General features: G+C 37.8%; 1 protein-coding gene across 1 annotated transcript in view; it reads left to right on the top strand.

Moving 5' to 3' along the window:
- Positions 1-13,937, top strand: part of LOC149084488 (SCY1-like protein 2) — a 191,706-nt gene that overhangs the window by 141,327 nt on the left and 36,442 nt on the right. The window contains exons 4-7 of the mRNA XM_089235488.1: positions 3,126-3,273; positions 5,810-5,956; positions 7,469-7,684; positions 7,797-7,976. Coding sequence (XP_089091614.1) covers positions 3,126-3,273; positions 5,810-5,956; positions 7,469-7,684; positions 7,797-7,976 — 691 coding nt within the window. The remainder of the gene's footprint in view (positions 1-3,125; positions 3,274-5,809; positions 5,957-7,468; positions 7,685-7,796; positions 7,977-13,937) is intronic.

The raw sequence follows: 13,937 nt of genomic DNA on the forward strand, positions 1-13,937 counted from the left end.
CCAATATGCGTTGGGATTCAGAAGAGCAGAGCTGATGACGAAATTTTGTGACAAAGGGGGTCAAGCTAAAAACTTGCTTACGTAATACCTTAACGGCCCCTAACCGGGGTCACATGGCATCAGGTTGCGAACTACTGCAGTATTAGGAATGAATTACCCCTTTTGAGTTGGATAATAAAATTTAATGAGCGAAGAAGTTAAGTTAATGTATCTGATTCAATTGTCTTACTGTATTATATGACATGCAAACAAAAATCATTTGACTGAAATGTTGCTGTCACCTATCGAGTGAAACTGTTATAATTTTCCCGATTGAAGTTGCTGACCGGCTTCTGAAAAACGTAATAAAATGATAAAAAAAATATTGTATCAGATTAAAAATTCTTTATAAAACAATAATATATATAAAATTAATTAATTTACTTAAAAAATCTTATGAGTTGATAGTTAAATACAGTAATTTATAATGGTAAATTTCGTCAAGCGCTGTCGTCTATCACTTTAATTAGTGGTTAATTAAAGTCCAAAAAAAAGGACGGCTTTACTTTACAAATTTACTAATGTTTCTTTACTTAACAAAAAAATCAATCGGTAAAACTTTGAAACAAATTTAATAGTTTAATAAATATTATTATTTAGAAAAATATTTTATTATATTGTGTTATAATATTTTTTTAATATAAGTTGACCAATTGGAATCCTTTTACCAATGTCAATAGAAAAATCATATCAGATTTATTCACTAGGTGGCAGCAGATATTTCAGATCAATGATTTATGTTATTAACATGTTAAATTGTAGTGGTTCTTAACATGGCTTTCTGGCGTCTCTGGGACATTCTGGGACGAATAGCACAAGTGAAAATCAGATGAAGGGGAACCACGACAGAGAGAGAATGTTGAAGACGGGTCCTCAGAGAGAGAGGTGATAGATTTCAAGTGAATTATGTGTGGTGGGAGAAAATCTTAATACTTTCTGAATCCAGCACAGCATGGAACCAGGACCATATAAATCCGCGGGCCCATATGGGCAGGGCCTGGGCCCTCATATCCATGGGGGCACATGAAGAAATCTGGTACAACAATTTCTGGATGTAATTAATATGTAAGCTATTACTTCTCTCCAGCCAAGTACGGGTGACCCCAGAACACTTTGTCAGTGTTGTATTAATAAGTGGGCCAACCTGAAACGGCCTCAAGTTTGAAAGGGATGCTCATGATAACTATATTTGGTCAAAATTATCGAGAGCTTCAATATGTGAATAGCATACTAGACAGGCATTTCTATCCAAGTACGGGGCCTTAAAAAATTACTGTATCCGCGGGGGGGGGGGAGCCGAAGGGGCTCCTAAGACGACCCTGCGCTTTTCCTGAGGACCCATGATGTTGAGACGCCCTCCCCGCAAGAGGGAAGTTCACTGATTTCTAGCCCAGGATACGCGGGTGGATGATGGGTGGACAGCCCAGGATGACCAGGGCCAAGGTCAGAATCTCTGAGTATTCATTGCCTCGTCCAATATATGCATTTTATTGTATTCTATATATATGTATTTTTGTCATTGCATTTTGTATTATTGGTTAAATGCCGTTCTTATTAGTCATTTTTATGTGAATGAATAAATGTGGAGCGAATTATCCGTGTTCCCATTATTTCCTATGGGGAGAGTGTGATTCGTTTGATTCTAATAACGAGCAATTCGTATAACGAGCACGTTCGCGGAACGAATTAATCTCGTTAACCGAAGTTCCACTGTAATAATAATAATACTGCAAAAAAAATTCTGAAATTTCGCAGAAATATCTATCCAACATGCATTAGTAAAAATGTTAGTGAAACAATCATTTCTAATATTTATGTATGTTTCGTTTCTGGTCTGGGAGTTATGTCTGCTATTTATTTAGTTTATGGTCCTCAAACTAATTTGGTGTTTACATGGTTTTTTTGGTTTTTTTTTGCCGGTTTGCAAGTTATTTCTCCTACATATTTATTCTTTTGCCCGTCCTCAAATCATTGCTGGTGTTTATGCATCAATCGGTTTCAGAATTTGGTTTTTTGCGTTGAAGTAGGTTTTCACGGCCGTGATCTAATTGAAAACAAGTGGATGCCGGACTGTTTGGCGATGATCCTCTATAATCATTTCTAACGTTCCACGCACACTTGTGGTGGGCATCTTTAGAGGCAAAAGTACTACTTAGTGCCGACGAGGTGCCGTGCTTATCAACATTTACTGCCCCGTATGATTGCATTTTTGGCCCAACTAGTATTTTTATTTCATCATTAGTCGTCCAGTAAGGATTCTTTCATGGACGACCAAGGGTGCTCAAGATTTTGGAGAGTTCGAGCTACTTCATTTGTTTGAAAAGATGTCGTGGGCCACTTAATTGATCTGAAAATGTGCCTGAGGTTGCTCAGGTGATCTGTTAATGTACCGTGGATCAGTTAGGTAATTTGGGTATGTGCTGAATTGAAGTTAGAATGTACCGCATGCCATTCGAGTGATCTGGAACAGCGCCTAGAGTCAGTTAAGTGATCTGGAACAGCACCCCATATCACTTAAATGATCTGAGATTAGTGAGTTACCGGAACAGCACTTAACTTTGTTCCACATCACTTAACGGTGCTGTTCCCCACGAAGTGACCGACGGTGTTTCAGTATATTTTTAGAAGCCGTGAAATTTTTCCGCAATCTAAACAATTTTTTTTTCATTGTGAAAATCAAGCGAAAAGATCGTGAACTGTCAAAATGACCGGCGCGGTTCTTCTAGAGTTAATTTTTCTGAGTTTAGAGAGACTTTTGTTCTTTCTTTCCTTCTTTCAAACCGAGTAAAACTCCGGTCTATCTCCACGGGCAATTTACAACCGACAGAGTTGTGCCGGAAGTGTGTGTACCTGTCAGTCTGAGTGCGTATCGAGTGTTGTGCTTCATTTTTCAGTGCCGCCATCTATATTTCAGAAGTGAAGTGTAACGATTGCATATTTGTACCGTTTTCAGGTTTGTTGCTTCTCTCTGTGGCAAGACTTTTTAACGCATTTGTTGTGCAGAATTGATTCGATTCTTATAATATGACACCCCGTAAAAGATATTAGCTTGCATTATTCTGTTTCTTCTTTTTTTTTCAATGTAGCGAGACTCTGGCTTTTGCCACGGAACCCGTTCTAGCGAGCTTAGCTAACATTTTGGGTTATTTAGAAGATAGACTTCCTCAGAATCTCCCGTCGAGTGTTAGAGATTATGCATTTCTTGATATAGAAATTAAATACGGTCTGCTGCAGGTAAGTGTGGGAAAATTGTTCATTTGAATGTATACTAATTAGTGCATTGAAAATATTTGTCTGAATTAACTAAATTGTTTATTTTTCTCATCACTGTAAAGACGCCTGTAACGATTGAAGGATTCTTGGTTAACGTATTTGAAAAAGCAAAATGTATTTTGTGTCCAAATTAAAATGAAATTCCATTGCTGACTTTTTTTTACACATCGTTATGTTTTTCATAATCGAGAGAAATTAATATTCTGCGTTTAAAAATTGTATTGATGGGATCTTAAATGATGTATCCATAAATTTGTTTTTAACTTTGTTATACAGGATGGCCCAGGAGTTCTCATTAGTTTTAAAAATTCATAGAAATTGAAGAAATTGGTATATTTGAATACGGTTTGAGAAAATATTGTTCTCACAAACTGGGAGGTTTTTTTTTTCGTATACGAAAAAAATATTTCAAATATTTGACGATAGATGTTCTTGGAGGAAAATAAATCACAAAATTAAAGATTCGAACCTTTCTTCAAACTCTTCTGTGTCCGAAACATTCGTAAATGTTTCAGCCCGCGATTCGTAGCTGAGGTAAAACAACTCCACCGATGGTGCTTTATCCACCAAATGTCAACATCACTAAGAAAACCTTAAGTAAGAGCCAGTAACAGAAAAATTCGTAAATGAGCTGTTAATCGTACACCCATTTTATAGGGCTCTGATTTGCATACACTCAGTAATTTGCTTTCTTAAAGCACGCTCTATTTACAAAAATTTGAACTGTTTTTTCCTTTGAACAAAAAAAATATACCCTTTGTTGGAATCAGAAAAAAGCATTGCTGAAGGTTAAAATTTCTGAATGAATAAATTCTTACAGACCCCAGTTGTGACACATGAACACTCCGAATTCGATTGTGAATCCCGTTCACCTTTTCGTGTTTATGTAGCAACTTTTGCCAGCTGCATTTTTAGGAAGCTAATGCTTTTGCTGCAAGCTTCACGGGAAAAGGACAAAATTTTTGCATTTCGAATGACCCTTCTATAGGTTTTCCGAGCAAAAAATGTGCATATTTTGTTGTTATAAAATTCATAGTGACAAACATGCGTGTTTTCAACACTGTTCGCAAGTGATGTTTGCAGTTAGTGTTTCAGTGAAGATTTCAAAAGTAAATAATTCACTGTTTTCGTATTTGGTGAAAGCGTGAACACGGTTTCCCCTAGAGAGCAAGTTTTTCTCCAAAGGATATTCATTCTGACATTTAGTCGAGTTCGTTTATAGCATACCCCCGTTGGCGATTCGAGAAGTGTATGTTATAACCGACGTGTAGGTTATAAGCGAGGTCTTGAAATCATCTTACATACCAATTGCATACATCCATGAAGTGCATTGTTGTGATTGTCGTGGACCAAACAAGATTATGAAGCACGTAATTAAATTTAATATAGAGTGAATATATATTTTTAGTTGATATATATGTCCTGAGAAATTTCAAAAATCTATTATAGTACATGATATACTGAACAGCCAGAAATTTTTGCTTAATTTAATTGATTTGACTGACATTATTTAGCTTTAAAAGCTAATTGTTTTAATCAAAGCTGTCTCATCATATTTTGTAATTACTAATTTATAAATAAGCAACTAATGTTCATAAATGTTGTCACTAATCAGCATGATTTTGCATTTTCTTTTAAAAGGTAGAGATTCGATGCTTTCAAAACATTGTAAATTTCTGCTTTACCCGATCAGAATAGTTGTTCTTTTATGACTGCCATGTACCAGGTGATCGAAAAGTATGAGATAAAGCAAACATTCAACGGTTTGAAAAGCATCGGCGATTTAGTTTTCACAAAAATGTAGGATTTATATATACTTTTAAATAACAAGAAATTTCCCGCAAAACACGATACGTACTAACAGGTAGCGCTTTCTAGATATCCACCATAGACGCGGATCCAGAGTGATATGTTGGGAAAAACAAATCAGTGGAGACCAAAGTGTGAATATAACGTCCCGTATTTTACGGGCAAAACCATTATTTTCAAATGTATTTCTGGGTCTTAGAAGCTATAGATTCAGGATCCACAGAAGGATGGGGGATTCCCACCATTGATTCATTATAGAGCTATTTATCAGTAGTTAACGTAATTATTTTGATTAAATGTTTCGTTATTAAATAAATTCCAACAACTTTCTATAGAAGAATACATCAAGATATCACCCGAGTATGATGAATGATGCCCAAATAAGTCACTCACTCACTTTCTGACAACATTTTTTCAGGTTTTTCTTTGCAGTGTGTTATATCCGAATCATTTTCTAGGTTAAGAGTGTTTTTGGCATGCTGTATCCACGGTGTATGTTTTAAGCGGGGTATGTAATAACAGAGACAAAAATACATGGAAGTGAATGGGGAATAAATCGTGGATTAGCAAATCGTATGTTATTTCCACGGTGTATGTTATAAGTGTATTCGATTGTATTTTTGAATTAATTTTATGTGGCAAATGCCATTTCAAAAATCGCATTTGTTGTTGTTGTTTTTTTCCACAGTTAACCGAAGCACTGACATTCCTCCATTACTCTTGTAAGTTGATCCACCGAAATCTCTGCCCGCAGTCTGTGATCGTCAATAAGCGAGGCACATGGAAGCTTGCTGGCCTCGAATTCGCTGAGAGATGCAATGAATCTGATCTCATGGTACGTAATTTGTGTAATATTTAGTATGCACACAAGTAACAAGCACAAAGACAATCTTTTGTAGATATAAAAGAAATATCTCGGTTGGTAATTTGTAGGGCTAAGATTTATATGACTTTGCATGTTTTTTATGCATTTTGCGTACAGAGCAAACCTCCTTTAACGGACACGTCCCGGTAAGGGACACTTTTCTGATCTCCGGTCTCGCGGAATAAGGCATTAATTGTATTTCACTCCCCGTTAGCGGACGCCCTCGATAGCAGGCAGTAAAATCAGGCGAACTCTATTTTTTCTCCCAAACTCTAATTTGCGAATTTTTATTCATAAATCGGGAATTTATCATATTCAACGGTGATTATGTATAATACCAAGCTTGTATTTGTAAATTAATTACTTGATTAATTGAACATAACTATGGTCCAGGAGGCTGATTTCGAATTCCGTTGGTTTTGTTTGCAGATGTTGATACGTGTGAAGAAAGCCAACATCTATATATATGATTGATTTTCTGTGCGTATACAAATCTACAATTTTAGATCGATCGTCGAAAAATTTTGCATCTATATCAAATGGGACCTCCAGACCAACCATGGCCCCCGCTCTGTCCCCCTAGGGGATATAAGCTGGTTCGTCTCATTAAATGGGACCCGACTTGAACGATAGGCTACTTTAAAATTTCGTCAGAGCAAGGTAAATGCCCGAAATGGGCGAAAAACCGTCGGACAACAATGGTTTCTGGGCCTCAACAATCACTTTCGGAATGTTTAGTTTGGTTATCGTGGTTCCCTAGCAATGCGTTTCAGACGTATATGCCTTTACAATGCTTTGTCACTTCTTTAATGCTGCCAGTATTATCTATAAGAGTTTATTCCTTTACAGGTTTGCAATTTTTTCAATCCTCCCAGTAATTGAAAAAAACCCGGGCAGCGCCGAGTATTATAGCTAGTAACTTATAATGTTGTTATGAACGTTTATTTCTTCTTCAAACGTATTTTAATTTAATTTAATTTTTATTGCAAAATATGTGCACGAGAAAAAATAATGAATTGGTTTAATGAAGAGAAGTTATAAATTTTTCTATATTTATCAGACACTTTCTAAGAAATATAATCAAGCTCTCTTTATTGAGACGATTGGTGATTATGCATAAAAACCGGTGGATCATTTTTGCCCACAGTAACAAATAGGAACCAATTGCGACCGAAGCCAAAAGTCGTATAAATATGAAAGCCGTATAAACGATGCTCTGCTGTATATCGTGCCTCCCTAATAGCGGACATTACCAGTTAGCGGACAAACAGTTTTGGTTCATGCATTTTCGTTATCGGGAGGGGTTCTACTGTTTTTATATGTAATTTTCACTAGTTTTTTTTTTAAGACATTTTTTCATGCTTTTCAGTAATTTAGGGTATTTTTCATAATATTTTCTTGAGTTTGAATAACAAAAGTCATTGTGTCAAATGTGTATCGTAGCTATAATAGTGTTCTTTCATAATGAATGTATTAATCCAGAGTCCAGTGCCTTGCCAGCCGTTCACGTCGAAGTTGCCGAAGATGGGTCAGCCGGACCTGGATTTCACTGCCCCGGAAGTCCAGGCCACATCGACATGTTCGCCACTGAGTGACATGTTCTCTCTGGGCATGCTCATCTGCGCCGTCTTCAACAACGGCAGGTCCCTCATTGAGGCGAACCACTCCACCGCCAACTACAATAAGCAGCTAGAGCTCGTGAGTATTAAAGAAACACGAAAAATTCAATCTCAAGTCCCTGCCTTGTATCATCAACCTGAATATCTCTACGTGAAACTGATTTCAATATTAACTTCTCTCCATATTTAAGTACATGAAAATATCTGGTGACGACCGGAAAGACAATCGAATAAGGACCTGCGCTTTGTACCAACTAGAACAGAACCTGCAAGACCTGCTGGACAGGTTGCCGCACAACCTGCAGGAGCCACTACAAGGACTCCTGCAGACAGATCCGTGGAGGAGACCCAACGCTCAGAACTTTTCAATGGTGAGTAGTTCAATTGCCATTATGATAACAATAATAATTTAAAGACAGCAGTTTGCAACCCATGGATGAATAATAGTAGTGTCGGAGATGTTTCAAGTTAAAGTGTCATAATAAATTGATTCAGCAGTGGAATAAGAGAAAGGGTATGTAGTTGGTCATTCGAATCAGTGGAGTCGGGGCCGGGATTTTTGGGTGCTTGTCCTCAAGAGTAAACTCTTCCATATCTCGTAGTATATCATGGAACGTGTCACAGGTCTATCAATATCAATGTCCTCAGCAGTGACGTAGGAGTTTGGGAACGTGGATGCTCGTCCTCAGCAGTGGAGCAGAGGTTGCTAGCTGGTTCGGTGTTCTTCCTCATCAGTGGAGTCGGGGCTGGGAGATTTTGGGTACTTGCCCTAAGCAGTGAACTCTTCGATATCTTCTACGATATCGTGGGATGTGTCAGGTCCATCAGTCACCATGTCCTCAGCAGTGGCGTATGAGCTTGGGATTATGGATGCTCAACCTCAGCAAAGGTGTAGAACATGGTTTCCCAACATTTTTTGTCCCATCGCCTCTTCAGAAATTTATTTCTCCCACGCCCTCCCAACCCAATCTAACCCTTAGGATCCTATGCTACACCCGTAGCTTCTACCGCCCCCCTGGAACATTCCATCTCCCCCAAGGGGGCGTTAACGCCCACGTTGGGAATCACTGGTGTAGAAGTTTGGGATGGTTCGGTATTGTGGATGCTTGTTCTCAACAGCGGCGTAAGAGTTTGGGATCGAGGATGCTCGTCCTCAGCAGTGGCGTAGAAGTTCAGAGCTGGTTCAGTGCTCGTCTTTAGCAATAGAGTCGGAGCTGGGAGTTTCTGGGAGTTTGTCCTCAGCAGTAAACTCTTCCATATCTCCTACGATGTCATAGGATGTGTCACACAGGCCAGTCAATATCAATGTCCTTAACTGTGTTGTAGGAGTCTGGGTGTGTGGATGCTCGTCCTCAGCAGTGACGTAGAAAAACACTGGTCTATTCATAGGCGGTACAGGAGGGCGTTGTTGTCCCCTTTTAGTGAGAAAACTATATTGATTAGATGGGTGGAGGTAGACATTACCCACCTCCTCGTTCACTATGCATACTTAAGGTAATTTTCACCACCTTATTCGACAGACCTGCATCCTCTTATGGTCCGTGGGTGCTAAGTCCTCAGCTGTGACCTAGTGTTTGGATTGCTATGGATACTCGTTACAACATATTTTTTAGTGACAATAAATGTCGCACCGTCCTTAGTTTACGATACCAAAACGGTTGTGACCCTGTCGCAGTCCTGTTATTATTTTTTTCTCCTTTTCACGTTCCAAGCCATCAGCTATAAATCTCTTCTGCTAATCCAGGAACCGGCTTTGAACTCACGAACCATGATTTGAAGTAAGAAACTTTCTCAACGTGTGAATCAACTCCTACGCGAATTTTTCTCTCAGGACCAACGCGAAAAATGTAAGACCGGAAAAAAAAGAAGCTTTCAAAAATTCAATTAAGTCCTAGGAGCCCGTAGCTCGCACATCAAGGGATTCCTGGCACGTGTTCCCGAAGTTGGCCCCGAAGAAATCCGTAGGAAAGAGAGGAAACAAGATAGTGACGCTGTTTCTTATGTATAAATATATATATATATCCCAGAGATATTATAAGGATGTTACTGTTATGGAGGATTAAGTACCGAGCGAAATGGAAGATGTAGTAGAGAGGGAATGCCGCCCCAGTGCCTGTGGGGGCGTTACATCGATTCTAAGAACCAGAAATAATCAATACGAATCATAGGGATTATCAGTTCTGGAAGATGATCCTCTGGGGAGATTAAGTGCATTTTCCGAGGAAAGGATGAAGTTGTTGGCGAGAATTACGTCCTGCTTGGACTTTTGTCTATCCCGTATATATAGAGTGGTATGTGTGAGTGTGAGAGAGTAGTTGTTGTTGTGAGTATTGTGAACAAGGACGGAATAAAGACTAATGCATCGGTGAAGGACTTTCGAAGAATGGTGAATTGGGACGAGAAGCCATTTTCTTATCTTATTGTCGGGAGATCTCCGTCTATTTTTATCGGTAAAAATACTCTTCGTGGGATCAGTGTTATCCGGAGATTACCGTTTGACATGGTTGTTGTGTGATTGCGATGTTTAAAAATCACCGTTTCCGTTTGAACGTTTCTTGATGACATCAATCGTTCTTAAATTGATGATGGTGACATTCGAGTTGCTATTACTCGAAATAGTTGCTCTCTCTGTTATGCGAGTTACTTACCCCGGCCCGGTGAATATGAATCACTCTATACGGGGGATCCCCCTTATTTATTTTCCTCAAATTAAAAAGAAAAAGATTTATACACACACAAATCCTACCCCGGGGAGCAACATAAACATCTCGTGAGCAGCAATTTGGTGCCCCTGGAGCTTACAATAAGTATTTTACATTCTTACATTAAACGAAAACATACTTAAGCTTTTACCGGCCGAATTAAGATTCGAATTGATTTTCTGAATTTTTTTTCTGTTATTTTCTGTCCTGATCCTTTAGTTTAGTGCTATCAACCATAAAATTCATGAAAAAATTTTCTTGTATGTTTTTTGGACTTACCCATGTCCATAGAAACATCATTAAAATCAAAACAAAAAAATTAAATTTTATTCTAATAATTCTTATTTAAATTTATGGCATAAGTGCTGAAATGAATGAAATTATTGTTTTGTAAATTAAGTTTGGAATCTTGTGCTTTTAGGGAAAAATATCAAGTTCTTTCATGTGAGAAAAATGTTTAATAATAATAATTTGCAATTATTAAGTGACGTTCCCAATTGGGAATATTGGCTGCTAAAAGGTTTTAAGACGTCTATATGCATACCCATACATGTTTATAAAAATTATTTGAACACGCATATTTTATCATATCCATTATATTTTACACTATTATTTTAGACATGCTTTTACAATTGACCGATAAAATTTGCTCTCACAATTGTCTGCCTGGCTAAAACGTCGCAAATAGTCCAACTTGTTACTTTTAGAATTGCTTTACGGGCTTTCATTAAGTTTCATTACAGCATGTTACAGTATCATTTTATGATAAATGTTCACATAGTTGTCTGATTCCCAAATACCGATGCTATTATGACATGCGCTCTATGAGAAATTTGTCAATTTTTTTTTTTCTGTTAGAGGTAAATTAATCCATAATTGTTGCATGAGAAAAACACTGAATGAATCAAGAAAATATATTACTTAATGTTAAAGGCTGCAATCTAATCTCCAGAACAACCATGAGATTCACCTCAAAAAAAAAAAACTTTGGCTTTACATTTACAAAATACAGAAATACCTCAGCTAACGAAGATAATTCGTTCCGAAATTACATTTGAAAGCCGAATCATCCGAAACGTGGTTTTATTTTACGAAAATTTAGGTTTCTACGAAAAATCGCTTAATTCGTTCCAGGCACAGCCCAAAATTTAAAGATAAGTTTTATAAAACACTGAAGTAACATGGTAAAGACAGGATTATGTCAGATATTATCTAAAATATGATGTATATGAGAATGTGCAAGAAGATGAAAAACTGAAGATTTTCTCATGCTGCACCATGTACACAACCCAACGGGCTCGTAGGTGCCGCATCCATTTGTGATTGGATGAGTTTCCTGTCTCATACACGGAATATACACTATGTCCCATACACGCGCATGCAGATGGGAAAAAAGGAGACTGCGAATTCTAGACCATTCAGTTAAATGCTAAGAGTCTTGCACTATAATAACGTGTATTCAAACCATTCAGTTTCATGTCAGAAATCTTATCATGTGTATTGAACACATTCAAGTCTAAGCATCTATTTTTCAATGCGTTTGCTCTCAGCTTAATCTTTTATTTTAGATATGGTTTTAAAACGTTGTAAAAGAATAGTGGAGATACATCTAGGAACTGATTTCGAGGTGACCGCAATTCTGATGATAATTCGCGTGAAAATCCAGCTCATAACGCGGCTGCGTTAGGTTAGCACGTGCATCTGTACCAACGAACATTTTTGTTAGTTCAATTCACATTCGTTATCCGAGACAGAAAAATTTGCGGAAAAAGTCTTCACTAGCCGTAAAATTCGTAAGTCGAGTCGTTCGTTAGCAGAGGATGACGGGCATCTTGATGTCTATGCCATTGGTTTTCCTGGCGATATAGTTGAACTATTCATATTTTTTTCTAATACATGCGAGTCATACATTATTTTTGCAATATCACGAGCCCCTAGGCAAAGTGATGGCATGGGGCTCCTTACCTAGCTGAATCCAGCAGCCCACCAATTGACATATTCCTGTTAATAATGGACGCATGGCTTTTTCTGAGTGAGCCTGTGTGTATTTTTTAAGATGACCCTGATTGAAATGCTTATAAAGACATTTCAAGGAGCTCTATGGGGAAACTATATCAGAAAATACGAATTGATCCATCATTTACTTCGTAAAATTTCTCAATTAAGTTAAATATTTGACACCGTCCATTTCGAGGTTTAATATCATTCTATGCTTCCAAATGTCCGTATATTTCCGGTCAGAATAAAGCTTCTCAAGGGAAGTGACACTGTAAATAAATGAACGTTAGATGCAGCATAAATCAGGTAAAGCTATAGCCATTAGGTAAAGCAACTGCCCATCGAGAATAGCGCATTAGCAACGGCGCTTTCCCGTTTGGCATCTTTAGCACAATTTTAGCCCCCTAGAAATTTCGCTCAAAGCGCCACGGCAGTGCTCTCGATAACGTCGTCATCGCAGTGTTTTTGTTACGTAAACACCGGCTGTTCGACAGTGTCGTCTTAAGGCATTGTCGCATTAGATTCACAAAAATAAGATCTGGTTGAAATTTTCCAGAATTTACGTGGTAGGGCCTCAGAAAAATCACTTGGCCCGGTAAGACCCGTGATGTTCTTAAAACGGCCCGGCTGCTCGAGCACTTACAGCACATTATTTTAATAAAAAAATATATGTTTTTTATTCCGCAGAAAGGATCGAAAACTCCACATTTTTTTTCAATAATTAGTTCCATGCATCAAGCTGAAGCCTAACACTGCTCGTATAAAACATTTTCGACCATGACCCAAAGAAAGACGAGGCTGACAAAATCCAACAGGAGAATTCCTATAATTTTCTTTTTTTTTTCACACTATAAATTCACTATGGACGGCCGTTGAGAGATCCCAGCCAGAAACCCCACTGCAGCATGAAAGGACCATGCTTTCGATGCCCTAAAGTATGGTCCCCTCATCTTGCAGTTAGGCTCTCAGGCTGGAACCTTCTACGGGTCACTCTAAAGTGAATTTATAGTTATAAAAAAATGATTAGAATCACCCAGGGCCACAGGGTTGGATTCCTGTCAGCCCTGCCCTTGGGGGCATGCCCTTAAGGTGGCTACAGACGTAACTGCAAACTTGACAATCAGGCATGCTCAATCTTTTTATTTGTCACTACTGCATTTGTCACCTATTTGAAAAGCCCTACTTATTTGTAAAAAAGCTATATTTGTATTCAGTTTTCGGCAGAACCTCTCCTATAGGAATCTTTTGACATATTTGATCAGTATTTTTTTATAATATAAAATTGTATTCATTTTGTACATGAATATTAGTGTTTTGGTGAAGTGTTATTTCGAAATGGCTGAGTCGCATGCGCATGGCCATAGTTTTAACGAAAACACGTGTACGTCATTTTCTCTACGTCATCAGACCCGATGCTCCGGGTATCTGAAGTGTACTTGTATTATATGGCTAATTTCTTCCTTCTGCTGTTAGAATTGATACACTGCATACGTCATTGTAAATATTTCATGACTTGCACATATCATATTCCCTATTTAACCTCAAGTTGTTCATTATTAACCATATTTTTTAAATCTCTACATTACCATATTCATAACAGCATTAATTACATCATGATTAACATGTTGCATC

The sequence above is a fragment of the Pholcus phalangioides genome, unplaced genomic scaffold, assembly GCF_987345545.1.
Source record: "Pholcus phalangioides strain wild (caught in Gottingen) unplaced genomic scaffold, Ppha-v1.0 ptg000008l_1, whole genome shotgun sequence".
Taxonomy (NCBI): Eukaryota; Metazoa; Arthropoda; class Arachnida; order Araneae; family Pholcidae; genus Pholcus; species Pholcus phalangioides.